Here is a 26,915-nt window from a genome sequence, read left to right on the forward strand (position 1 = left end):
AAGCCATCGCATGCATTTGTATCCAATAAATTCGGATTTTAACCTCACACACGCTTCCCTGAGGGCTGCTATGAATCTCTCAGCGTTCTCAAACTGCCTCAGGTGTTTGGATGTTGGGAGCACCTTTCGCTCCCCCTCTGCCTGATGGGAGCTGTAGTCTCTGTGCTTGGTGCACATTTCTCCCCGTGAACTACATTTCCCAGCGGGCTCCCCTTTCCGGCAGGCCAGCCCTGTCCTTCCGCGGCCGGGAGGCAGCACCATGACAGGTGAGTTCTCGGCGTTGGTCACCGCGCCGCTCTTCTCTCATCAGCCGCCTTCGGTTCGGCTGCCACCCCGTCCCCGCCGCTGTCACAGCACAAGGGACACGTGGGGGTCCCTATGGCGCGGGGGTCCCTTTGGATTTCTGGCCTGTAGCCGTTTGTAGGATCCTGTTTCTCTTCTACCTTAACCTTGCCTGATCTTTTCCTATGGAGCATCTTGGGTGTGTGCTAAAAACAAACTCTAGCCTCAGATCTCCGTAGGTACGTTTAAAGAGTTTCACTTATGTAAAGTAGTTTGGTTGGGTTTTTGGTGCTTTTTTTGTTTTGGCGTTCTTGGTTTTTTGTTTGTGGGTTTTTTGTTTTGTTTTGTTTTTGTTTTTTTTTTAATCTCAGCACTTTCATTTTACAAGCAGCTTTGTATTTGACAAGAAATATTCCATCCTTTAATATTTTCTCTTCCATAGTCCTTACCTGGTTCACAGCAGCTTTCAAATGTATCTGTAATTTTTGCTTTCTCTCTCTTGTGGGCCAACCCCTATTATATTTCTATTTCATTTTGCCTCTGAACATTTCCTTCTGAGAGATCTTTTGATGATAAGGGGCAGGAATGAAGAGTTTTCATCAGTTAAAGCAATTTAATTACCATCAAGCTGCCTTAACAGCCTTTGGGGAGCATCATGACACAAGTTACTCTCAAAGCAAATTAGTTTATTGGGAGCCTTTGTCCCTTCTAATGAATTCATATGGGAAATTAAACCTCTTTAGAGGGAATGCCCAACACGACTCCTGCTAAACAGCAAAACAAAGCAAAAATCATTGCAAACAGAATCACTGCTTAGATACAAAAAGCAGTTCAGACTATGGAGTCTGTCCAATCTTCCCTGCATTTCAACTGATGATGACAAAAAGCCTTGAGAACTGAAGACTAACTGAGGCAAATCTACCCTTTGCCACTAGCAACAATTTAGCATCACAGTGCTTGGAGCTGAACACCTCAACTTCAGCTGTATGTAAGCCCTCAGTTACCCACCAGTACTAGGTCTTACAGTAAACAGAGCAATATTTAAGTACATCTGAAGTTTAGGTGTTCAGGAGATCATCCCCTTTTATCAGTAAATAAAGTTCTTCCTCTGTCCTCCACATCTTGTACAAGCCCCCCTGCTTAGGGAGATTTAAGGAGGCAGAAATACCAGACAGTCAATTCTCAGGACTGTTGCTCTCAAAGCTTTTTGTACATTGTTTGCAAAACCACAGTAAGGCCCAGAAAGAGTAGTTTTAAAACAGTGAAATGGAGAAAGAACTGCAGACTGCTCAAAAGCACAAACAAAATCAAAGTCCAAACCCATGCACTCGTGTCTCAACAGGTCCTGCACACAATTCCAGGCTACTTAGTCAGCAAAGCCATCCATCCTGCCTGCCCCAGCAGGGCATGGCATTCCTCCCTTAAAGCAGGGTGTCCCTCCCATTCCTACCTGCCAGGCAGTTCCTTCTTCCCCAAACACTTTGGATGATCCCTTCTCTCTCAGAAAGCTCCTGTGCCTGCTGGAGAAGCAAAGCAGTGCCCGTCCAGCTCCCCACTGACTCTGGGAGGTGGCACCCACAGAAGAGAAGGTGCCAGAGGCATTTAGCCAGTGCCCTAATCATCTTCAGTCCCATTTCAAGGCCTGTTCTGCACCAGGCCTTTGTAAATAACAAAAACAAAAACCAACCAAAACATGCCACACAGGAGTAACTCCAGTCAAGGCCTTTGTCAGGGAAAAAAAAAACATTTTGAGGTTGTTTTTCTCTCCCTTCCTACAACATGTGTTAAGGATGGGGTAAATATAAAAGACTGATTTGGAGCAGGCAGAGTGTTAAAAGTGCAGAACAAGGGTCTCTTCTGGGGAGGAACCAGCCAGTGCCTCTGGGGTGGGGTGCTTGGCTTTCCTGCCATTTCCTCTGGCCTGCTGCACATACCTGGGAAAGGCTTCACATGCACAGGTCCTTCTGCACTCTTTACAAGCCCTCTTAGGCAGCCATCCTTCACACCAGGGTAGAACAGCAGGAACCCTGCAAGCCAGAGTTGTTAACTTTGTGCTCAGTGTTCCCCTCTTCCAAAAGAACATACTTGCATGCTGAGTTTTAGTTCACATTTCCAAAATAATCTGTTTCTTTACTAAAAAGAGAGCAAAGAATACTTAACAGCATAATTTCCCAGAGAATCACAAGCAAATGGCATTAAGGACATGCTTTTTGCTTTCTGTTACCTGCCATGTGTTCTGTTCTTGCCTTTTAGCTGAACATGTTCTCTGCCAGGAAGTGGTGTGGCATTTTCAGAGCTGTCAGACTGCATCATTGCAGATCCCGTTCTGTATCCAGAGCCTCTCCAAACCTGACTTTTGTGCCAGCCTGTCTTCCCCCAGATCCTGCAGAAGTGGAGGAGCTGCAGCACTTTGTTTCTAACTCCAAGAGGCTGTTTGTAATGACTGGAGCTGGAATCTCCACCGAGTCAGGGATCCCTGATTACCGCTCTGAGGGAGTGGGGCTCTATGCCAGGACAGACAGACGGCCCGTCCAGCACGCCGAGTTCGTCCGCAGCGCCAGCGCCCGGCAGCGCTACTGGGCAAGGAACTTTGTGGGCTGGCCCCAGTTCTCCTCCCACCAGCCAAACAAGGCACACCTGGTGCTGAGGGACTGGGAGAAGCTGGGCAAGCTGCACTGGCTGGTGACCCAGAACGTGGATGCCCTTCACACCAAAGCTGGGAGCCAGCGCATGACGGAGCTGCACGGCTGCACACACAGGTACAGCTGCTGGCACTGGGGGCTCTCAGTGCTGACTGACACAGCTGCACTGCCAGCTGCTGAGAAAGGAGGCAAAATCTTCACACTGCATTGCTGGAGATGACAGACACAAAGGTGGTATTGGGTTGGGGTGGAGAAAAAATCACAACCCAGTGCTGTTCACAGCATGGTATTTAAGAAACATGACCACCACTCCATTTTTTGGAGCATTATTTGGATCACTTTCCTTGAAACCTGCATCCATTTCCCCTTTCCTTGGTACAGCAGATGTCCTCTTAGTAAAGAGAACAAAGAGATCATGAGGATACAAGGATTATCCACCTTAGGCAGAGTGGATAGTGCCAGAATTGCATGGGATATATGTACTGGAGAAGGGCCATCACAGCCTGTCTGGGATCACCCAAAATTTCTAGATGAAAAAGCACAGCATGAACTGGGAGAGAGGATGCATGGCAGGGTTGAAAGCACTTCCTCTAGAGCATTCCTACAAAGCAACAGAGTAGAAATACATCTGCTTGACCTGTACTATTTGGTAAATAAATGTGGAAAATCATGACAGGCCTCCTAAGGAACAAGTTAGAGTCTCCAGATCTTCAGCTGACATGAAACTCTCTATTAAGACTTCGCCTTAATTTTCAGGGTTTTCTGCTTGGCCTGTGGAGACCGAATCTTGCGTTCTGAGCTGCAGGAGCACTTTGAAGCTCTGAATCCCACTTGGAAAGCTGAAGCGTTTGGGGTGGCTCCGGATGGGGATGTCTTCCTGACGGACGAGCAGGTGCGCACTTTCCAAGTCCCAGCCTGCCGTAAGTGTGGTGGGATCCTGAAGCCTGATGTGACTTTCTTTGGAGACACAGTGAGCCAGGAAAAAGTCAGTTTTGTACACCAGCGCCTGGCAGAATCAGACTCCATGCTGATAGCAGGATCCTCTATGCAGGTAAGTAGGTCTGCCTCCCAAACTGCGTTCCTGCTTCTCTGCCTGCAATGATCCTTGGTCCCACAGCTTAGGACTACAAATGGCTTGTGGATCAGACCAGCACTTGCAGACCTTCTTTGTAATTCATTTTTACTGTGGTTATAATCTGGCTTGATGGGTGACCTGTTTGGGCTTCCCTGTCACTCTTCGCCCGTCTACTTCATGCTGCTGTAAATACCTCCATTCACACCTCTCTCTGCTGCCTCCTCCATCAGGTCACAATTGTCCATAAAGGCAAGATACCTGATACAATTCATTCCTCACATTTTTTTACCTGAAATTTTTAGCCTCTGGTAGCTTTTTAGGCCTCATGGCACGCTGTGTAAAATACCAGGGTTTATGACATCTCATTCTTTATTAAATTCTCAATAAGAGAGCTGAAATATCTCTGCTGCTTGGGATTGTCCTTTGTATCACAATATGTTTTCTCCACTAGCCTCTTATCTATAAGGTAAGGTAGCTTCTAAACCATAGAAGCTTTTGTAATGGTGTTTATGTAAGATAATTTTTTTCCAGGAACAAGTTCTATTACATAAAAAAACCCTTACTCTTAACACCTCCCAGAAGAAGATAAAACCAAGGCTGCCTGATTGTGATTCTCTTGGCTTCAGGATACTGGATACAAATTCCTTAAGCTTGCACTTCTTAAGCTTATAATCCTCTGTACAGGAATGATTGAAATGCCTTAGGTTTGTTCTTGTACTACCTTAGCTGGGCTGTGCAGGAACCATCAAAGCGCAGCGTTTAAGTACCTGTGATAACTAATAAAAACTGCTGCAGAGATTTACTAAAAGACAAGGACATTTCCCTTCAATCTGCTCTGAAGTTTCAGTTTCTATGAAACTGCAAATCCTTCACTGACAGAGGTTAAAAGCTGTTCTATTCTGTGCACTCCTGAATGAAGACATTTCCTACCTGAGCTCAGTGCAGCTGCCTAACACAGCATGTATGTACAGCCCTTTTCCCATTGCCAATGGCAGCTATTTTATTCCTTTCTGTAACTCTTCTTTTGCCTAAGCTGCCTGTATTTTTGTGTTTTCTGCTACTCCTGCAGGTGTACTCTGGTTACAGGTTTGCTCTTGCTGCCCGGGAGAAGAAGCTGCCAATTGCAGTCCTTAACATTGGGCCCACCAGGTTGGATCACTTTGCATCCTTAAAGCTGAATTTCCGCTGTGGAGAGCTGCTGCCTTTGATTGTTTGCACATGACCCAGCCAGCTGAGCTTCAGTAGCTAGCAGGATTAAAGTTATTTTTACAAGGTGAGTACCTTCCCTGGTCAGTCACCTTTCAGGGTAAAAATATGGGTTCCTGGCTAAGGCTGAGGCTGAGATGTGCTGATTGACAAAATGTTCCCTCACTGCACCAAAAGGTGGCTGTAAATGTTAATCTGTAATTGTTCTGCTCTGATGGGCCATGATACTGTTTCCCATGATCATAAACAAGAAACATACTTAGTGCTAGCACTCCCAGAGAATTGGGTAGGAGTATCCAGAAGACTCAGTAGTGTAGAATTCCAATCCATTAGTGACCACCAGGAAGCTACAGGGGATCACCTGATCACAACTGTTGCCTTTGCAGTGAATTTCCTGACAATTCAAAAGCTGTTCCTGATTGAATTGGTCCAGCTAATCCTAATCAAACACTGCTGTTTAAAATAATCAATTTAGTCGATAAAGGAGCTTCTTTCTGCCTCTCCTGCAGGACTCATCTGAGAAAGGGGAAAACTCCAATCCAAGAGGCAGCTGTGAGATGCAGTGCACAGCAGCTGAGGGCACCAGGAGAGGGCAGCAAGCCTCACACGTGTCAGCCTCACCAGTGCTCTCCACTGAAACCATCTTCACGTATCAGGAAACAGAATGAGGATGAAAAAAAAAGTACTTTTCTGCCTTACCTTGCCGTTAAACAGTGCCTTTTAATTCACTGGGACAGGATAATTGGACTGCCATGTCTGAGGACAAAAAACCTTTTTTATAATTGTCCCCAGAGGAGAAGGGTGGGACGGGGATTCTGACCAGGTAATTTGAGGCTGTAGCACAGGAGGGCGATGTGGGACACTGCTGGGGGATCCAGTGCACTGGTGGGATACTGTAGAGTGTGCAAAGAGGAAAGGGAGGCAAGAGGAACTGCAGTGGTCACTATAAAGAAAAAAGGTTCAAAATAGAAACTGAACAAGAACACTGCTCTTGTAACAGATTAGTTGGAAGCACAAGCTATAAGGGCTGATGTCTTCCAGCAAGGAGGGGAAGTCAGCATTTCTCTCAACTGTTGGTTGACAAATTAAACTGCTTCCTATCTGACCCCTTGAAAAATTAAACATTGTTGAGATGCCAGAGGAGTTACTTGAAGTTAATCTGACCAGCACTACTTTCAGTGAGGCCACTACATTTTCCAGAATGCATTTTTGAAGATGCTATTAATTAATGAATAGCTAAGGAATCAATTAAAATTGTTTAGAAGACTGAGACTCTTTGCATTGTAATTTTCTCTCCCTCCCATGATTTAAGTACATTCTAAATAGCCAGTTTAGATTCTTCTTTTTCCACTGCAAAAATGCAGGTTGCAATTACTAGCAGCTGATGAATTAAGAGAGAAATACAATTAAATCTGTACAATAGGTCTCCCTCAGGAGGTAATCTCTGTTGAAAGGTGCAATTTCCACACTCCTAACAGGAGATCCATCACTAACTGGGTAATGATTTTTGTTGATCTTCAGGATGGGATTGCAAACTCTGTCAAACTGTCCACAGAGTAAAATACAGAACCTGGCACAAACTAGAACACTAACAGTTTGACCTGACCTTCTTCATGAAACCACCACTCCCCCATTCTAGCTCTGAGGGATTTAATTGTTGGGATTTTCCAAGTGCCCCCTCCTACTTCAAGTAACGCATCCTGGACTAATATTTTGACAAGAACTGTAACAAGCAGTTGGAAACAAGGATGCTAGAGTCATCTGCTAAAAGGTCGAGTAGCAAAGCAAGGAGAGTTGACCACAGGATGCAAAGTTCATTTTTGCTTTGTTGTTGATTCAAATCCATGCCAGGAGAGAGCAAATAAAGCAGAGAATCTAAGGGATACATAAGGCATCCAGTTTCTGCAGAAGGCAGAGGGCATTAAGATGCCTGATACGTTTCAAGCTTTGGCTGTATTGGGTTAGAGGAGAGACAGCTTCAGTTTGAAGCCAAGCAAGAACAGTTCAGGACTCCCACCTGCATTCTGCTTGCGTTGAATGGTGACTCCACGTTGCAGTGACTCAGGTTTCTGCTGCTTGGCAGTGAGCAAAGCTCACAGATCTCTCTCCATCTTTAGCAGTCCTGTCACAGTACAGCTGTCCCACCAACCAAAGCTGTTGCAGAAATCATGCCTAAAGCACAGCAGAGTCTCCACCTACACCATGTTTACATGTAGGGGCTTTCCCTGTAAGAAGAGACACTGATGCCTCCTTAGCAGAGGAGCTGGGGCTGAGTTTCTCACTATCCACATCATCCTCTCCCCCTCCATGAACCTTACACCACAGTGCTGTGTCAAAACCAGGGGCTGCAGGTTCAGTGCCAGTAGAGCCAGCATTTTGAGAAGGTGTGGGAGCATTGCCAAGCAGTCTAAAACAAGTCTTGGAATGAGTTCTGTGACAGGTAACTAAAGCTCCCTCATCTACCCCTGCCTGCTCTCCTGTTCTGCAGCTGAGCCTGTGGGAGAGGAGTCAGGGTGTGCCTTCAGCATCACTCTCAGATGAGTCATTACCCCAACTCTCCACTGTACTTTTAAGCCACCAGGACAATGACTCAGAATAAATGAAAATAACAGTAAATTTCCTCTGCATGGTTTATTACTATATGGTAATGAGCATATCTACAACAACTATATGAGGTTGAGATGAAGAAGTTCCTTCTTTTTTCTGCTAAGTTGATCTAGCAGTACTAAAATTGACCTCTTTTAGAACAGGATCAGAACACTTCACTTCTTAACATATTCCCCAAGATACCATTAAGTTTGCTCACATGAGAAATGCCTGAGAGAGCCTAAAATTCCTACACCAAAAGCCATGACATGAAATTAGCTGAATCAACAGCTTTTGCTCTTCTCTTTTTCTTACAGCTGTTCTTCCTGAAGCTTGGATAGAGGAGCTGAGAGTACGTTATAATGGATTTTTCTTCTGCTCCTCTGAAAGTGGGGTTGGAGTTACCAAAGCAAATAAAAGTTACTTCCTATTTGGCAAATCTTGTCTTTGTTTCTGGGCAAATTCTCAGAGCCATCTGTAAGTGAGTCCAGAAGTCTGAGGAAGGTATTTCACATACTGAGCTCCAGTGAGGGCAGCACAGAATGCAATGGCCCAGAGGGTTTGGTGCCCATGGTCTAAGTGCAGCCTCCCACATCTTACAGTCAGATTGCTCCTATTGACACACCTGCTTGTTCATTACTTCTAGAAAATTACCCAAAACCCAGGGCATGCAGAATTTGTGAGGTTCAGTGGAGTGAAGGTGACTAAATCCACCATCTAGAGTGTGCTTCTTCCCCTGTGACTGCCTTGGATGTCACCCTTTCCCAGCCTTTGCAGCAGGCAGGGAAACAGCAGAGTCAAGCCAGATGGGCTTTAAAACCACTGTTCCAGACTGTTCCTGCAATTCTGTGTGCAGCTCCTGGTCATCTTCCTTCCCAAGGAAAGGTACCCCAGTGCACTTCTTCCCTTCTGCACCACTAACCAGACAATGGCAGAGAAAAAGAGAAGCTGAGCCTGAAGAGGACGAGCAACAGTGCGAGTGTCTCGAATTGGTCTCCAGGCCCAAACAGAAACCGGCACAGGATCATTACCATCAGCAGAACTGTTTGCTCTCTGCACGTCTCACCTCAGCTGGAGCACTCTCTTTCATCTGTGCAATGCCCATGTAGTTAAGAGTAATTCAGCCCTCCCTGCAGAGAGTGAAAAATCTTGGCATAGAAAACAACAATAGAGAAAAGATAAGAGACTGAGGCTTCACTTCTGCAGTGAGCCCCGGGAGCTGCTCTCCCTCCAGCATCCCAGGCACCAGCTGTGGTGCTGTGTAGGGTCTCAGAGCTCCCCCTTGCTGAGCACAGGGATACCTGGCATTCCAGGCAATCCCTTTCTGCTTTGGAACACAAGTACAGACCAGCATGGTAGATCTTCACACACTCCTTGTACTCCCCTACACTGGCAGTTCAAGCAGTCACCAGCCCTGCTCTTACTCTTCCCACAAAGTTCCTCAAAGCCCTAATGAGCAGCTCTGCACAGCCCCTTCAGCTCCCCACCGGTGCGTTCATTAGGGCCTGACACTCTGCATTATGTGGGAAGGCTCCCCATGGATGGGGAATGTTTAGGTTTAATGGAGGGTCTTTCACACCACCAAAAGGGCAGGGAAATGAGAAGTGTGATCAAGGGATCAAACAGAAGTGCAGGCTTATAAAATCTGTATGGAGTAAGACAGATATGGAATATATTTGAGCCTTTATCTATCTATGGGGTTTGTCTAGGGAATGCTAGCATGCTCCAAATGCTGGATGCCAGGAGTAGATATACTGCTCACCTCAAATCTAGAATTCCTGTTACAGGCAAAATTCATACTGAGTCTCTGAAATGCTTCCAATGCACCCCAGCAATCTTCACTACTTGTGATAATACAGCTCAAAAGTGCAGTGTTCCTTCCAGATAGTGATGATATTTTACTTTTTTTCTCTACAATGAGGTTTATCACAAGGGGATTTTAGTAACATTTACTTAGGAGCTTTACTGTTCTACAAACAATAATTTCAGAGAATCTAAGCTAGTGAGTGAGTACAAGAGACCTCATCTTGCTCTTCCAGCCCTAAGAATGATTCATTTTTGCCATATGACAGAATCGCACCCAGGATCCTCAAGATTTCTGTGGAAGACTCCAAGCAGTCAGTGTTTCCAGAAAATTCACATAACACAAATAAGTGAGAAAAATAAGCAACAAATACTGGTAAAAAACCAGGACTCAATCTATCATAAAATGGAATGTCTGGCTGTGACACAATCCCTTCCCCTTTTCAAGGAAAAGAAGAACTAAATGCAACTCACTATCCTTTCTCAATATCATTCTAATGCCCTTACAGATACATTTACTTTCAGAAGGAAGGCATTGCAAGTACCTTTCAATAACATACCAAGCCAGCTTCTTCTTTCTCCATTTGTTTCTCATTTCCCAGAGAACTCTCAGGTCCTTGGGGTCTGCTCCATGTTTGGGTACAGTTCATTCTGATGATGAACCGGCGCCCTCCTCATGCCCTGCCAGCAAGCAGGTGTGTGTAGACCCTGCCCCAGGAGTTCACCCACACCTCCAAAAATATCTGCCAGCAAAACCGGTACCAAGGGTGGGGGGCAACTTTGGCACAGGACCTTGGCAGGGCTGGGAAAGCGGGGCAGATACCGTCCCTCAGAGGGGCTCCCTGCCTTCCAGGCTGACATTACCTCCTTCTCTGCAGCTCCTGACTGCGAATAGGGGAAGGGCTCCCCAGGGTAAGCAGAGACCCTCAGGAGAAAGGAGCACCAAAAGGCTCAAGACCCTCACGCAGCGATGCCCCGGGGAAGAAGGACAGCCGTGCTGCGGCTAACGCGTGGGCAGCCCGAGGCGAGGGCGGCTGAGGGAAGGCTTGAAGGGCGCCCTCCGGAATCCGGGGAGAGTGAGGGCGCCGTGAGGGTGAGGGCGCGGGAGAAGGGCGCCCTGAGGAGCCCCGTGAGGGTGAGGGCGGGCAGGGACGGTCGCCCCGAAGAGTCCCGGGAGGGTGAGGGCGGGCAGGGGCGGTCGCCCCGAGGGGCCCCGGGAGGGTGAGGGCGGGGAGGGAGCGGTCGCCCCGAGGGGCCCCGGGAGGGTGAGGGCGGGGAGGGAGCGGTCGCCCCGAGGGGTCCCGGGAGGGTGAGGGCGGGAAGCCACAGCCGCACCTTCAGCAGCCCCGCCCGCGGGCACCTGAGGGGCGGGGTGGGGCACGCGAGGCCCTGAGCAGGTGCGCCCCGCCCCCGCCGCCTCCAAGGGCCAATCAGAGAACGCGGGGGCGCCTCGGGCCCCTCACGCGCCACACAGGGCCGTGGGCAGCGGGGGCGGGGCTTCCCTCTCTCCCCCACGCCCCCCCCGCCGCCCCGTCCCCTCAGCGCGGCGGTGAGTAGCGGCCCCGAGTATCGGTTTAGGTTATTTATTTGTTTATTTTGGCCTGCGACTGCCCACAGCCACAGGATGGTGACTATTTACAATATTTGTCCGTGTCCAGATGCTTGTGCTCGGGGTTGTAGGGCGCCTTGGCGAAGCACATGGCAGCGGTGCGGTCGCAGTTGCAGATGAACGCGGCGCACTCCTTGTTCTTGCCTGGAGGAGAGAGGGGAGCGGTCAGAGCCCGCGGCTCCTTCGCCAGGCGCTGCAGAGGCTCGGGCTGGCATTTCTTCTGTCACGGTGTGCCCGTTTCACTGCTGCCATCGTTCTAGGGGAGAACAGGCTTCTGCCCACTAACCCAGTGCCCCTAAAGCTGTGTGTTCCAGCCAATCCATCTCTCTCCTTGCCCCTTCTTCCCTTGCCTGCAGCCTTATCTGCCAACCTCTCAGCTCTTTACCTCCGTTCCAGAGCCCTGTAAGTCTCCACTATTCATCAGAGGTGTCTGGCAGAAACTATATAACAACGCCAAGTTAACATGCTGGTCTCTTGCATACTGCCATTAGAAGGCCTCCCAGAAAAGTACTCAATCCCCTGGAGACTAGAGAGGCTTCTCTATATTCTGTTGTACCATATATCTTCACAAACTTTAAATTGTGGGCTATATAGAGAATACTCATTCCAGTGCCTCTTTGAGGTGCCCTCTTTCTAATGACCAGGTCCCCTGGCAAGAGCTTGCACTTGTGCCTTCCTGCCGCAGAGGTGTGAGTGTAACACAGCCCTGCCCTTTCCTGAGAGGCTGGAGAATCTCTGGGGTGAAGTGGAAATGGACGTACTGCTGCATGTGATCTGCCCATCAGAGCAGCTGAAGTGGTACAGCTTAGTGTAGGGGTTGTCCAGGAGGAATTTGCAGGATTCCATTTTCATTGCCTCTGAGTAGCAGCGATCATGGGTTTGGCAGCACCTGGGAAGCAAGGAGAAAAAGGTTAGAAAATACTAGAATCACAGGCTCAACTGACCTGTAAGACACACAAATACGTTAGATTTGCTTTGACAAGGCTCTTGACACTAAAAAAAAAAAGATACCCAGCAATAAGAGGGCAGACACAAAGGACCTCAAAGGGATACACTTGTGCCAGCTCATGGTCCAAGAGGTACCTGGTAAATACTTACGGGAGCACCTTCACAGTTGTCTATTGGGCACAGGGAAAGTCAAAGCCAGTGTTTACTCTACACGTCCCTCTCAGTGCCTGGTAGCTGACAAGCTCTCAGCCAACACAATCCAAGACTTGGCTGCCAGATTTGTGTGTCTCTAAATTGCCCGTGCCATTTCCTAGCATTTTACAGCCCAGCCTGTAAATGTTGATGGTCAAGCACCAGGCAGAGTGTGCAGAGCTGCATCCAGGCTGCTGGCCCAGCACTGCTGCTGCAAAAAAAATTCTGGAATGAGCACACTGTGCTGCCATAGAAGAGAAGAGCTACTGTAATTATATTTTATCTTAGTAATAAGGCATCAAGGTGTGACAGACCACATCCTTTTCCCCTGAATCCATCTGTGAAAGAAAGCTTCCTTCACAGTAGCCAGAGAGTTTCGTAAACGTTCATAGGCAGGGCCAGCTGAGATGAAGCTGAAGCAGGAAAGTACAAGCAAGGAAAGAGGTGTGTAAAGGCAGAGTCGTACCTGTCGAGCTCGTCCACGGGAGTGCCACTGCCCCCCAAGCCGCAGTAGCAGCCGTAGTGGTTGAATTCCAGCAGTGGGTGGCTTTGGGGCAGGGTGCACTTGATCATTTCACGGAACAGCCACACGGCCCGGGGCGAGACCTCCTCGGCACTGGCTGCACCCACTGCGGACAGACAGACAGAGGGGGGTTAGAGTCAGGTTTGGGGTTACCTGGGCCAGGACGAGGGCACCTACACACCCGACAGCAGGAAAAGCAGGGCCAGGAACTTCATCCTTGCAGCTCTTGACACAAACACTGGTGCCAAGGGAAATGAGTCTTTATACAGCAAGCTCACCTTGACGTGGTATGAGATAAACCAGCCAGTATTTATGTTACTAAATGCAGACTTCTTCCATCAGGGGCTGTGGGCGTCAGGTTGTGGCGTGACCAGTTGAAGGCCAATTGAGTTAAATCCATAAAAGCTGGAAAGGCAAATATTTGCTCTCTAGGATTTTGCTATTAAATTCTTGTAGTATTACTATTAGAAGTCAGCCTGAAAGATCTGGATATTTTTAAGGGCTCTCTACTAAAAAATAATATCAGTATGGTAGTTACGTTGGGAATTTCTGGCACACTAATAACCACCTGCCACTAATACTTGCATTCTCTTTTTATGGTATCCCACATATCATTAATCCTGTATCTCTCCATGGGTTCTCCTGGCATAATTCAGAGAATAAGATACAGGTTGTCCACTCATATCAAATGACCATTTGGCATGAGCTCACCTGAAAAAAAAAAAAAATCAAGCTATTCTTTACTTTAAAACCACAGAGGAGAAGGAGGTACTACTAGACAAGAAATAGGAGCCAAGTGACCTGGAAAACCTTTAGGTGGTTTAAACAAGGAGTAGTATCTGGTTTTATGTGGCCTTAAGCAATCTACATTGGAAATGAACCAGGCTTAGAAGTTTCAACATACACAGCAGACTTCAGTGACTTAGAGCAGTTTCTCTTTCTCCAACACCAATGCAGAACCCAGTTAAGAACCTTTGATTTTCTATGCCACAGGATGAGGAGAGTTGGGAACCTTGAAAGAAGTTAAAAAATAATGGGTAAGAAAAGTCTTCCTGGAATCAGTCAGGGGTAAGTAAAACAGTGTGCTCATATTTAGATCCCAGAGGCTCTGGCATTTTCAGGGCTACAGGTCTGACATTTTTACACTCAAGATATGGTTCCTAAACATGGTTATCAAGTCTGCATTGATAAACAAAGCACCAGAGAAACACAAAGGCCACCTTTCTACAACAGCCAAATACACCAGGGTGCTCATGCAGGAAACTTTGGGCTCACATCCCACCAGTAGGTTCCAAAGGGTTGATGAGGACGCCTTCCTCCTCATAGGGTCTGAAACTACACCAGGACACCCACAGTACCCACTGGATGTTGACATATCCATAGGACATCTAGGCAAAGTTAGACATGGTGCTGAACAAACAGATCCATTCTGACTTCTTTGATCTCTGCAAGTGCTCCCATTCTGGGGCTCCCCACTCATGGGTTACCTACAGCTGAACAGATGCTGGGTTGATTTAAGATTCTCCGTGTTCTAACCCAATACTGAACAAACATTAAAGGCTGATGTAAAGAACAATCTGTACCACAGTTAGTTCAGAAAAAATAATTTTGTCTTTTGCCCACATATCAATCTGTCAACTTTCCCTTCAATATCCACTTAAGAGATCTCTGTCTTCTCTGCTTTTAAAATTAAAAAAAAAAATTGTTTTCTTACCTATGAAACTTAGGAGTCCGGTTCCTTTTTCTCTGTTCTCTGTATATGATGTATTATTGATGTTTCCTAGAAAATTTCCAGTCAACAGGCCTTTTTAAAATCATAAGTCAACAATTTCCTACATTTTTAGTTCAACAAAAGGATCACCAAGTGTGGGAAAGCAAGCACGTGAGTATTACAAGAGCCTCATGAGAAAAATCCCAGCAGGGTAAAGATTTTTCCACCAATGCTATTTTTGGTTTCCCCCAACCTGTGCTGTATACAAAGCCACTGGTCCCTTGGTACACTTGTGAGCACATTTCAACCTATAACTGGTTCAAATTTACAGGCTTAAGCCTTAAATTATTTTTAAGACTTTTTTTTGTAAGCCCTTCTCTCTTTTGTTTTGTTAAGGACTTTACTTCCCATCTCCACATTTTACTTTCTTGCATCTAGCTTCCTTGGTCCACCACAGTCAATTGAATCCAGGGTATGTGCTAACCCTGTAAGCACCACATTATCTCATTTTCTGAACCTACAAATACTTACACAAACCTCTGTAATGTAAAGAGACACAATCTCCACTAAAACCAGATCTGCCTCACATTATAAACTGGCCACTGTCAAAGTGTGGGAGCAGAACAGCAATTCAGAGACCTGCCTGGGGATTCTATCCTCAAGGCAGGATGCAACTCCTGCCAGGTCCTGAAATCTCCCCCACTGGAAAACCTTGCACCCCCAAATAATGACAGAGAAGGACAGTTTTCAAATAATTTATTAGGAATTTAAAACTGAAATCTGGAAAAAGGGTTACAGGTGTGGAGAGAACAAACACTGGAGTGTAATAACTTACTGGCTTAAAAACACAGCTTTATTTCTTTTAAAAAAAATGCCCACCCTGAAACCAGAGCCCCAGCCTCCAGGCAGTGGCCAGAGAGTGACTCACAGCCCAGCAGCAGCACAGCTGGCCCGGGATGTCTGGAGGGGGCACGGAAGCAGCTCAGCGCATACACCAAGAGGGAGGAAAGCGCTGTCCGCAGACCCAAATTTGAAGTATATAGAATAAAAATAAACCCAATAAAATGCAGCTCTTCTTTAATTAGGAAATATTTAAAAAAACAGACATACAGACTCTTGTCTCAGTAACAAAAATTATTGCTTTGTGTTTTCAGTACTGATCTGTTAAGTACCTTCTTACCTAAACAGAACTCTCCAAACGCATCGCCCAGGTCAGGACAAGTTCCAGCAGACGGGGGAGAGATAGAAGAGAAAAAGGGCCCTGTGGGCACTGTGGCCCTCCCAGTCCTTTTCTAAATGCCCATCTCCTTTACAGGGGCTCAGTTTGGGGGAAGAGAGGGAATGATTTTTAAAACTTAAGATGAAGCTTTTATTTCCCTGGGAAAAGAGTTTGGCTGCATCTTAATAAAAGGCTTAATCACCCCCCTTAACAAGGTCTTTGGTTCACTGAAATCCAGACCCAAACCTGCCCCATGTATTCCTGCTGGAGGTCTCCCCTGGCAGAGTGCTGGTTGGCAGAGGCCTGGACCATACCAGGGGAAGCCCCAGCAGGTTCTGGAGAAGGGACCAGATCGCCCCGCACAGGACAACGGACAAATTCCCACAGTCTTCAGAACACAGAGTAAAGCAAACGGGAAGCTGCAATTCTATAATTCATATAATCCCTGAGAAGCCCTTAACCCGCCCCCAAATCACCACCCTAATGCTTTTCTCCCCTGTTAATGAATCCCCATCCCAGAGCCCTGCCCTTCAGAGAACGACTACCCAAATCTCCCCCTGGCCGACACCCCTTCTGATACCCTCGCCTCCAGAGGAGGATCCCCTTTCCCAGGAAATCTTGACGCAAGCGATAAAGTTTGGAGAGTGAATTCCTTTCAAAGTAACCAAGACAAGCAACGGCGGCAAAGCCTTTCCCTAAGCCAGCCCAGAGCCGGTGCTATGGAGCCCAGGGATGGAGTCTGTACATCAAGCAATTGGAAGCAGCTTTAACCCGCTCAGCAAAACAGCCGATGGCTGGTACGTTTCACCCCGCCCGCCCCCCCGCCCCCCTTTCATCTCATCTCATCAGAGGTCTTAAAATCTTACAGTAAAAGGTGTACAAAAAAAGAACAAAGTCCTGTCAGGATTCTGCTGGAGAGTATTGCTCACGCTGCGGCACCAAGTCCAGGACCTGGAGCTGCTCCTTGGAGCCAGGCTGCAGGCAGCAGCCAGGTTCAGCTCACGATATTTACATATTATACAGGAGGAAAAAGAAAACCCCACGTAAAACTAAACCTAGGAAAAAAAAAAATCTTTCAGCTGTAAGGATAGTGTTTTTCACTTAGCAAAATATACATTTGTTTTGTTCCATAGCAATGTCCAACGTTTTCGGATCCTTGGAGTTTCACACTTTTCAAAGCCTCACATTTACAAAACAGAAACAATTAAAAACAGTTTCTTTAAAAAAAATAGAAATACAGCAGTTCCTCTCAGCCTTTGCTCTCTCTCTCTCTCTCTCTCTCTCTTTCTTCCCTTCAGAACTGCATTCTTGTTACATACCGTGCTTTAAAAACACTGACGACAACAACAACAGAGTTGAAAATATTCAAAACAGTTTCAAAGCCAAATAAAAATACTCCTCAATGAAAACTACCTAACACAATCACAAAGCCAATTCATAAAATATGTCTACTAGCTCGGGAAAGAGCAAACAACAAAAAGAAGGGGCAGCCCCCAAAAAAGATAAAAAAATAAAATAAAAAAATAAAACTAACAGCTAATAAAATAAATAAAAGAAGAATCAGTGGGCTGGGGGCAGGGAGGGGGAAGCGTAAACCGTCGGTGGTTAGTAGGAAAGCGAGATGATCTCCTCGGGTTCAGTCCAGTGTGGTCTGGTCAAAGGGAGAGATCGGGCAGGGCGGCAGGAGCCTGGCAGCCAGCCGGCAGTGTGCAGTTTGATTCACGAGAAAGGAAACCTTGGCTCATCCCCCGAGGCTCACCAGATCCTCCAGCCACGCGCTGTCCTCGGTCAGGTCACTGGGGAATCTGCGGGAAACAGCAGGGGAGGGAAGGGACAGGGTCTAGAACAGCCACAGCTTTCCTCCTGGGGTTTTTTTCTGGTGTGTTCTGACAGAAACACTCAATACCCAAACTTTGCCCCGACACAGTCTTGCTCTGCACATGGCAGGCACAGCAGAGATGTTTCTGTCTTCAATGGCAATGTGCAGGCCTAGGGAACAAGGTCCCACACCCCACATGGCCTGGTCCCTGTGAGGGCTGGGACATAGCAGAGTCCAACCATTTCCCCAGCACTCAGTCCAGCCCTGCCAGGCTGCCATGGGCTCCTGTCTTGGACACTGCTCCCTCCAGTTTTTGCCCTCCTTTTTGAAAAGCTGGTTGTTCACTTTTTTTAATTTTAAATTTTAAGCCAGCTAACTTCAGTCATATTTGCAAAGCAAACAAAAACTATTCACCAGTTCCCTCTCAGCCCATCCAAGGACCAACACCAGAAGGGATCAGATTGTCCTTCTGCCGTTCTCCCAGGCAGGAGATGAAAACTTCACTTCCCAGAGACTGGTCTCAGCAGCAGTGAGAACAACCAGCTGCATGGTGGAGGCTTCCCCAGCCCCACAGAAGAGCCAAGCTTGTCTCTCAGATCACCACTGGGTTGTGACTCTGGCCAACCCTGTAGATGTTTTCTTTTTTTGTCAGTACTTCATTTTCTTCCTCTTTGTGCCAGACACTAAGACACTCTCCACTCCCAGCCTGGGGAGTGTTCAGTAGGAACCCAACCTGCCAAGCCTCCTGGTTCAGGAGGGAGCCCAGGCAGGCCACAGGACTCCTCCCACAGGCTGGGCCAGGCCATGGAGCTTCACAGCAACATCCACAGCTTCAGCTGAGAGCCCAAGCACAGGGACCAGCTCAGAACCTCACTCCTCTCTCTCATTACCTGCTCCTGTTCAAAGCTGTCTTACCTCCTGCCTCCTTGGTCCCCAGCTTCAGTGATACCCATTGGTAAAAGCTGTTGCAATCAAGGGACCCTGTGAAGAAAGAGTTAAAACCCCACTCTTAAACAAAAGAACAGTGAAGAAGAATTGCTAACACAACAAATTCAGTCATGGCCCAGATGACAGAGTAAATGTTTTCATTTGGAGGTGCCAGGTCTAAAGATCACATTGCCCTGCAGAATGCTGTGTCAGGGCCAAGATGGGCTCTTGGAAAGCCTGGGCTAGATCAGGGAAAGGACTGGAGATCAGGACCTTGAGTGGTGATCAGAGAGAGCCAACAGAAACCAAGCATGTGTGCTCTGCACTGTCCATCTTGGTCTGGGGCTCAGCAGTGGCACAGCCAATGCTGCAGTGGGTGGTATTTCATAACCAGAAAACAGACTGTGGGCTGAGGGGGCTGCCCGCTGCTGCTCACCTCCCTCACCACGTGGAGACACAGCCCACTCCCCATGTCCCTCCCTCCAGAGAGGGCCCAGAGGGAGCACTCACCCCTAGGCTGTGTCCAAAGCCGGTGCTCGGGGCTGGGCTGGCAGCGCTGATGTAACTGCTGACCCCTGAGTCCTGGTTGGCGGCTCCGTAAAGCTCTGCCATCGGCCCGGGACTGGTGGTGCCCAGAAAGCCTCCGGTGCGACTGGGGGTGGAACCTACAGCAGGCAGCAGAACTACGGAGTGAAGATCCCAAAAATGCAACCCCGTCCCACCCCCCTCCCCAACCCCTTGGCAAACCTCCTGCAGGACCCGTGCTGGGGAGGAAAGTGGAGTTACCTGTCCCTCGCACCACAGCCGCCGCAGCTGCTGCTGCTGCCATCGGTCCATACGCAGTGAGGGGGATTGCTGCAAAAGAAGGAGCAGGCATCTCAGGAGCACTGTGGCTACATGGGAAACTCCTCAAAGGGAGCCTGCATTTCCTACTGCAAAATACTGGGCTCACACATATGTATTGGCTTAGTGCACCACACATTAAAGGATGACAACGGGGAAGTGCGTAGCCCTGAATTTATCAGTGCTCTTTTGCATAGCCAGTGTCCAGGGGATTGCACAAGCCATGCTCTGTCAAGCCCACATCCCAGAGCAGCCAAAGGCACGGTGTGGAAGAGCTGAATGAGAAGTGGGCAATTTCAGATGTATCCTGTCACTACCAAGCTTGCAAGATGCAGTTAATCTGAAGCTGCAGATCCAGATTTTGGCAGTAAATGTGGAGAATGGCAACAGCTCAGGGACAGCAGCTGAGGCTTAACATCCTGAGGCTCAGCCCCTCCTCTGTCTCTTGTTAATATTCTTGAATAACAGTTTAATAGCCTCTTTCTCCCTATTTCTTTGCTCAAGACATACCATTCTACCCACACTGAGTTTTGCTCCTGATTGCTCAAAACCTCATTGTTCATTGTAGAAAAGCAGGAAACGTATACCTAGGGAGCAGGAACTAGAAATGGCTTAATTAAAACAGTAAGTCTTAATTTATATGTAACAGTTCTAATTCCCAACTCTACTGCCACAGGCATTCAGCCCTCGGGGCAGGAGGCATCTAGCCAGTATGTTTCTCTTTGCCCTTAAAATGACTGGGTCAGCATTTCATGCTTGAATGTGAAATTCACTGTGATTCTGTTTAGAGCACCATAAAAAGAGGTCAGAACAAATCAATCGCGTAAAGGCTGAAACCCAGACTAGCTTAGGAGGGAATATTTAGTAGCAGGCACCAGCCTGTTTCAAGCAAACGTCATAGGAGGCTTCTATCTGGGTTAGCCGCTCATTACAGGCCCTGGGCCAATGCAGGCATGTTGCTGCTTCACATCACCCCCAAAGATGCTGTTCTGGGAAAGAAAGGCTGCTGGCAGCCACCCTCCTGCAAGTCCCTAACACATGAGTGAATGTGGTTTTACTGAGAAACGAGGCAAGGTCATCTCAAAAGCTCCAGCTCTTTTTCCAAGAAAAATCCTTCTTGCCTTTGCAGTGTTATCTGCTGAGACACCAGGTTTGTGCTGGGTGACAAAGCACCTGTGTGTGCATCCCTGCCTGTGCCATCCCCTCCCTTTGGCTCCCCTCCCAGAGCTGTGAAGCGCAGCCCGTGTGTGCTGCAGCCACTCAAGGCACGAGGGCCCTCGAGCGCACGGCTCTGCCCTCCCCAGGGCCAACTGCAGCCTCTGCACGGGAACCACAGCCCAGCCAGGGCTGTGCAGCGCCTGCTTAACAGGAGGGAAGCGTCTCGGGGAGGGAAGGATGCCACGATCCCCAGCTGGTACTTCAGCGAGACACTCAGGACTGTAAGCTAATGTGGCACCCAGCCAGGACAGCAGCATTAATAACTTCTTGTTGTGCAGAGCTCTGGTGCACCCTGAGCACCAGTGACAGCCAGGCCCTGGGTGAGTCACCTCTGCTAGGAAAAGGCACAGGACAGCTGGGGGTGGACATGAAGGGAGAAACTATTCTACCAAGTCACCAATGTTCCTCTACAAATGTGATGGGTTTTGCAGAAAAACACACATGTAAATAAAGAACTGGACACACATGTGCTTTGCTTGCCAAGCAGAAGGCTCAAAGGTGCTTATGCAGCTGCATACATGGTGTCAGGGAAGGGTTTTGTTATGAGGGAAATGGGATTTAGTTTTCCCCTACCTCCCTCAGGGAAATTTGTTCATTGGTGACTGCCAACCTCAGCATCCTCATGAACAGAGAGTCCCTGAGGATTAACATAGTTTTGTGCCACAGAAACTCCCTTTCAAGCCTGTTTGTACTGCTAATTCCAGAAGAGCTTCCTAGGAAGGTTCCATACCCCTTTGCAGAGAGATTCAAACCCTGAAACAGGTGGGGGCAAGGAAGCACTGGGAAGGAGGAACACTATGGAAATGAAATGGCACATTGGGAGCAGGGTGCTACACAAAGCTGCTTTTCTATGACAGAAACCATGGACAGGACAGAGCTGGGAAAATATGGCCATGGAAGGGAGAGTAGACAGAAGGAACATCACGTAGGGAGAACACACTGCACACACCCCAGGGCCTGAAGATCCAGAGGGCATTTGCACTTTGAGGAAGGACACGGAGAACAATCCTCTGCTCCCATTTTGTTCCACAGCTCCCTACAAGCACTGCAGGACTTTGCAAGGTCCCAGCACACTCACTCCTACCTGGGAAGCCTGTGTGGGAGTAGCTGGGGAACTGTACCACTCAGAGAAGGGAAATCATTCCCTGCAGCCCCTCCTTCCCAGGGAAATGGGATTAGAGTAACCAGGAGGGCATCCACATCCTCTCCCTCCTCCCAGCACTCCAAATTTCATCCTTGCAACAGCTCAGGTTAACGCCATTTATAGACCTGTTGAAGTCACCCTGCTCTCTGCAGCCTCCATATCTGGTTTACATACAGCCTGGGGCAAGGAGCTAAAAATGAGGCAAGCAGCAGGAAAGGACCTGCATGGGCCTCTTCAGAGGCAATACACATGGCTCTGATTGCCTCTCCATCTTTCCATCCCCAGCTTTGAATGGAGCTTATCCGGATGAAAGAGGAAATAAGGCACATTTCCAGTCTAACTGCGCCAGGCTGTGGAGCAGCAACACCACTGAAACAGCACAAAGCCCCCTTCTCCCCTTGCAGCTTGTGAGTTTAGGAAATGAGTGGGACTGACCTGTGAGCTCAGGGAGGACGGGGGCACTCGGGAGAGGGGTCCGCTCTACACGGAACTCTAAAAATGAAATGCAAGACAGCTTAGGAACTCATCAAATGCCCCGAGGGAGACCCCCAGAGACACAGCAGCCGGGGTCTGCTGGGGGAGCAGTCTGCAACCAGACTGCAACCAGGCCAGTGTCTTCTTTAAACTGATTTATAACTGGTGCTGAAAGGTGCTGGACTCCTGCCCTGAAGGCTGAAAGGATCCATTTATCCTTGGAATAAATGTGGCCAGGGCAGGGCGAGTTCAAGCCTCACTGTGTAGCCTCAGGTCTGCCCTGGAGCACCACTCTGTGACCCAGCCAATCTGACCTCTCAGCCAATCTGACCTCTCAGCCAATCTGACCTCTCAGCAGCAAGGCCAGTGGGTGCTCAGTATGTGCCACACTCAGCCTGGCACAGGTTTACAATGAGGGACTTGAAGCCACTACAGCTAGATTCACGGAGAGCTTCCAGACAGCCAGGAGGCAACAGCAACTTTCAGCCAGTTAGCCTGGGCTCACCTCAGACAAAGAGGAAACTTCCCATTCCCAGCCCTTAATATCAAAACTTCATATATCAACCATCACACTGAGGGATGGAGTGAGGAAGGGATGCTCAGAGTTGCCACAACTCGAGAAAATAGCAATAGCACAGTGTGTCCCTTAAGTGTGCTCTGCCTCATTCCCTGGCCTGGCAGAGAGTAGGAGGGGGGGCCCCGCAGCTCTGAGCAGCTGCAGCACAGCAGGTTCCAGCCATTGATCGCTGAATCCATGTTCTCAGCACATGGCAGTGTTAGAAACCACCCAGTTTGCAGGGGATCTGCAGCCCCCTGGCCCAGCAGATGCTTTGTGAAGGCTGTGAGTTGTCCAGGCACTGTTCAGATCACAACTGCAATGCTGCAGGCACCTGCCTTTTGCGTGCCCAGGAGATCACTGGCACATGGGGTTTAGCATTCTGTGCTACTTTCAGAGTGGTGGCAACTCTGGTAAAGAGAGACAGACACACACAAAGGCAGTGAGACAGGCAGAGCTGCAGGGCCCTTCTGTGTCACAGCAGCAGCCCTGCTGAGGAGGCCAGCAGAGAGGACATCGGAGCAGCCTTGGGCTTTTCCTGCCTCTGCAGCGTGAGGATAATCCTAATGAAGGACAAGCTGTTCCCACCTATTCCAGGGCTTCTCCAATCCCCCTTCCACATCCATCTCCAATTTAAAGAAAGACCAAACAGGGAAAAGAGTGAAAGGGGCAGAGCCTGGGTTATAGATCATGCCAGGGGCTCCCATCACCTGAAGGCAGAGCAAAGAACAGAGCAGGGAGCTCCACTCACCAGGGAACTGGTAAGTGTAACCAGGTGCAATGCCAGTGTAACTTCGACTCGCGTAGGTGGCAGCTTGGAAGCCTGGATAACCTGGGGAAGAGAACAGGACTCTGTTACTGCAAGCTGGCAAGGTCTGGCTGCTCACCAGCAGCAGGAGCATCCTTTGGCATCTGACAGCAGAGAAGGGCAACAGCAGAAGCCCCAGGAGAGCACTGGGCAGAGCGCATAACATGTGCGAGCCTGCAGAGGAGTTTTAGCAGGCCCGTTTAATTTTTCCTTGCTCCAAACATGTAAGGACATGGAGATTTCCTTCTCAGACTCACAGCTCTGCAGACTAAGGCTTTCTGATGCATCAGCTGGATTTACAAACAGGAGATCAGGGAGGAGGGGGCATTTGAATGGCTGAGTCACTTTGCACTAGAAGTGTTGGTGAATGCAGGTACAAAGAACATTTCTTCATGGTGCAGGCAGGAGCACAAGTCCTGCTCTTCCCCAGGAAGCTGACCACCTATAGGAACAACAAGCCTGTGAGAATGCAGGGCATTGACTCACAGATGAGTATTTAATTTGAGATCTCCCAAGACAAGAGTCCGTGGATTTCCCAGTGACTCAGTTGGAGTCTTGCTGCTTTAAAATTCAGATGGCTTAGAAAAGGCAAAACCCAAAACTACAAGCTGGAGATTTATTTTCCTTCAGTAAGTCAAGTGAAAACATTGGTGGAAAAATGCCCTTTTGGGGGTTTTGTTCAGTGACTAACTGCTACTCGGCAGGTTTAGCACTGAGAGCCAGGTTGAGTAGTACATCCTGCCCAGCAACCCCAGCAATGATCCTGAGCAAACAGTGCTCTTGGGTCAGCTCAGTCCTGGCTCCAATGAAAGTGAGAAGAGAGAGAAGCCAGGACCAGCACCCACACTGGTAGGATCATGCTGACTCTCAGATTCAGGCATTAGGCATTAGGTTTAGTGCTCCTACAAAAGATAGGGCTACAAATTATTTTTGTTTTTAATTTTTAAATTTTTATCTGAATGCTTTTGTCTTGGGAGCATTGGTAGACATGAAACCCAGCCTGCTTGTCGCCAACTTCTCCTTACAAGACAGTCCTATGATAAATCTATAACTTTCCCTGCAATACCAGGTATTTACTGTACCTGAAAGGAATGAACAGAGTGAGACAACACTCAACTAGAACTTTAAGGGCATTTTAACAGTCTTTAAATGGCAGTGGGGACATTTACACAGACCACTGCTTCAAGTGGAAGCTTAGCGACTCTAATCAACAAATTCATCAGAAAGCCTATACAAGTACGGGATAAAGAGGCCTGGGTACAGATTACTCCACACTCAGCTCTGCAGTTACATCCTATTCCACATGAAGGAATCGCTGTCCCCGTGCACTGCGGGACCGTGGAGGAGCTGCCGATGGGCAGAGCGGGCCCGGGTGTCGCAGGACCGGCCCGGGTGTCGCAGGGCGGCGGTGGCACGCCTGCAGTTTTTCCCGGTGCCACCAGAGGGCAAGTTGCGATCGCGAACAGGTCCCGGCGGCCCCGCACGGGGAGCGCTGCCCTTGGCCGCCCCGGCGCTCCCGGAATAAACCTCTAAGCTGCTGCCTGGCACGGCCGGGAGCGGGGGGAGCGCGGCAGAGCTGACCGGGGCTTACCCAGCATGCCGATCCCCAGCATGAAGGCATCCATCCCGTAAGGCATGACTCGGGACCGCCCTCGTGCAGAGCCCGTTGGGGACATCACCTCCTTCGGCTGAGCTTTTTTACACTCCACCTGCCACAGGAAAGTAAGGATCAGGCTCGCCTGTCACAGGCTGGATCACAGACTGTCACAGGACACGGCCACGGAGCACAGGCAGGTCAGGCAGGGCTGCCTGCGTGACAGCACGTCCCAGCCCCAGCCACCGCTGTCAGCCTGCCCTGCTGCCCTTCTCTGGCATCGCTGTCCCCAGCCCACATGGTGCCAGCCTTCCCTCTTGCTCTGCAGCCACCACAGGCAGTGGGGAGCTCCAACACTGCTTTTCTCCTAGTGGTGTTGCCCTTGATGTTCTACTTGACCCTCCACCAGAGCCTCAAAGCCTGATTTTCCTCATTTCTGAATAAAGATAAAACCTGCCCCCTCCCAGGCCACTACAAGATTTTGTGTAACTTCAAAAACTCCAAGAACAGTACCATTCCTTGTTTAGTTAGCTCTCCTCCTTGAGAACTCAGTATTATGCTTGTTCACCCCCATAAGGTGAGGTTCTTCCCCAGACTGACTGCTGTGATTTTTGGGAAAAGACTCAATCTGATTCCCCACTGCAGAGAAGATGCATCAGGACCCAAGTGCCTCGCACCCTGCCTCTCCCACATCCACACCGCTGTCCCTGCTCCCCCAGGTTCTGCCCCAGACACTCACCATTTTGTTGTTGATCTCATGGAAGTGGATTTCACATACTTTTTCCACAATGTCTTCACTTTCAAATGTGACAAACCCAAATCCTGAAGAAAAAGCAAAACTCCCTGATCAGGTCAGACCCTTCACAGTTTGAACTCTCTACTCACAGCCTTTTATTGGCAGGAGAAAAGGAGAGTACAATCAGCCCTTTCGAACACAGCTGTCACTCATCTTCCCTCTCCAGCAAATTCTACTTTTATGCACAAGAACAGGACTGTCCTCTTACAGATTCTCCTCTCCTACTCATCCTGTATTTCTCACCCACTCTGAACCCAATTGGTCTCAAATCCAGGTTTGTTGTTCTTTGTGTTTTTTTAAACTTTGCTATTTGCAAGGCAAACCACATGGCTGGTAACACTGGGGAGGATCTGGGCAGATGCTCACACAAAGAATCGGTGGGGAAACCAACAGCTGCTTGCCAGGACATCACCACCCTCACTAAACGCACCCCCACCAGCAGGAACACCCTGCAGCTCCCTCACAGGCACTGGCCATAAAGCCTCGTGTGAGCAGGCACAGATCAGCAGTGCAGCTGCACACAGCAAGGCAGATACAGGCACAATGATTTGCAAAGTTTCACCAAAGTAAGGTTTGTATCTGGGGTAAGACAGGACAGCGTGTTCCTGGCCCCTGGCCCACGCTCGCACCTCCTTTCTCTCACCAAGCCCTTTGCTGACAGTTCTGGCAAAGCCCAGCTCGGGTGGGCAGACTGAACTCCTCTAAGCTGACTGCAACCGTTTCCGGAGAACTGAGGCAGGTGGGAGGATGTCTTAGAGCTTGCTGTGCAAGCAAGCTGGGATTAAGCAGAACTTTCCGCTTTCCAGAGCTGGCCAATTCCAGAGCTGGCGCTGTAAATAACATTCAAAAGCAGACGGGAACCCACTGCCCATACCTCACCTTTTCTCCACACTGCCAGAAACACCTCGCTATAAACTCCCCCATCTGTCTGTGCCCAGGT

General features: G+C 48.7%; 3 protein-coding genes across 7 annotated transcripts in view; 1 reads left to right on the plus strand and 2 right to left on the minus strand.

The window, feature by feature from the left end:
- The first annotated feature begins 243 nt into the window (after positions 1 to 243).
- Positions 244 to 8,230, plus strand: SIRT4 (sirtuin 4). Of its 4 annotated transcripts, XM_036393520.1 has the most exons (6): positions 314 to 521; positions 2,536 to 3,041; positions 3,681 to 3,975; positions 5,069 to 5,272; positions 5,715 to 5,887; positions 8,109 to 8,230. In XM_036393520.1, exons 2-4 carry the CDS (start codon positions 2,542 to 2,544, stop codon positions 5,219 to 5,221), a joined length of 948 nt encoding a protein of 315 aa, XP_036249413.1. In that variant the 5' UTR covers positions 314 to 521; positions 2,536 to 2,541; the 3' UTR covers positions 5,222 to 5,272; positions 5,715 to 5,887; positions 8,109 to 8,230. The 4 variants fall into 4 exon arrangements, with proteins under 4 accessions (XP_036249412.1, XP_036249413.1, XP_036249411.1 ...); XM_036393519.1 differs by lacking the exon at positions 314 to 521 and adding an exon at positions 244 to 266 and having other exon boundaries at positions 5,715 to 8,230; XM_036393518.1 differs by having other exon boundaries at positions 5,715 to 8,230.
- Positions 8,231 to 11,225: 2,995 nt separating this feature from the next.
- On the minus strand, positions 11,226 to 12,967 carry PLA2G1B (phospholipase A2 group IB). Its single transcript, XM_036393432.2, has 3 exons — positions 12,810 to 12,967; positions 11,965 to 12,092; positions 11,226 to 11,347 (listed from the first exon to the last, which is right to left on the minus strand). The coding sequence occupies exons 1-3, from the start codon at positions 12,914 to 12,916 to the stop codon at positions 11,226 to 11,228; spliced, it is 357 nt and encodes a 118-aa protein (XP_036249325.2). The 5' UTR covers positions 12,917 to 12,967.
- A 2,349-nt stretch (positions 12,968 to 15,316) lies between these two features.
- MSI1 (musashi RNA binding protein 1) overlaps positions 15,317 to 26,915 on the minus strand; it is a 30,251-nt gene continuing 18,652 nt past the window's right edge. The window contains exons 8-15 of one of the 2 annotated variants that reach the window (XM_036393243.2): positions 25,919 to 26,001; positions 25,177 to 25,294; positions 23,529 to 23,609; positions 22,183 to 22,239; positions 19,329 to 19,397; positions 19,053 to 19,207; positions 18,531 to 18,596; positions 15,317 to 17,601 (exon numbers count right to left, since the gene is read on the minus strand). In XM_036393243.2, the coding sequence (XP_036249136.1) occupies positions 18,555 to 18,596; positions 19,053 to 19,207; positions 19,329 to 19,397; positions 22,183 to 22,239; positions 23,529 to 23,609; positions 25,177 to 25,294; positions 25,919 to 26,001 (605 nt within the window). In that variant the 3' untranslated portion in view covers positions 15,317 to 17,601; positions 18,531 to 18,554. The remainder of the gene's footprint in view (positions 17,602 to 18,530; positions 18,597 to 19,052; positions 19,208 to 19,328; positions 19,398 to 22,182; positions 22,240 to 23,528; positions 23,610 to 25,176; positions 25,295 to 25,918; positions 26,002 to 26,915) is intronic. The other variant, XM_036393244.2, reaches the window with a different exon arrangement.

This window comes from Molothrus ater, chromosome 18, assembly GCF_012460135.2.
Source record: "Molothrus ater isolate BHLD 08-10-18 breed brown headed cowbird chromosome 18, BPBGC_Mater_1.1, whole genome shotgun sequence".
Classification (NCBI taxonomy): domain Eukaryota; kingdom Metazoa; phylum Chordata; class Aves; order Passeriformes; family Icteridae; genus Molothrus; species Molothrus ater.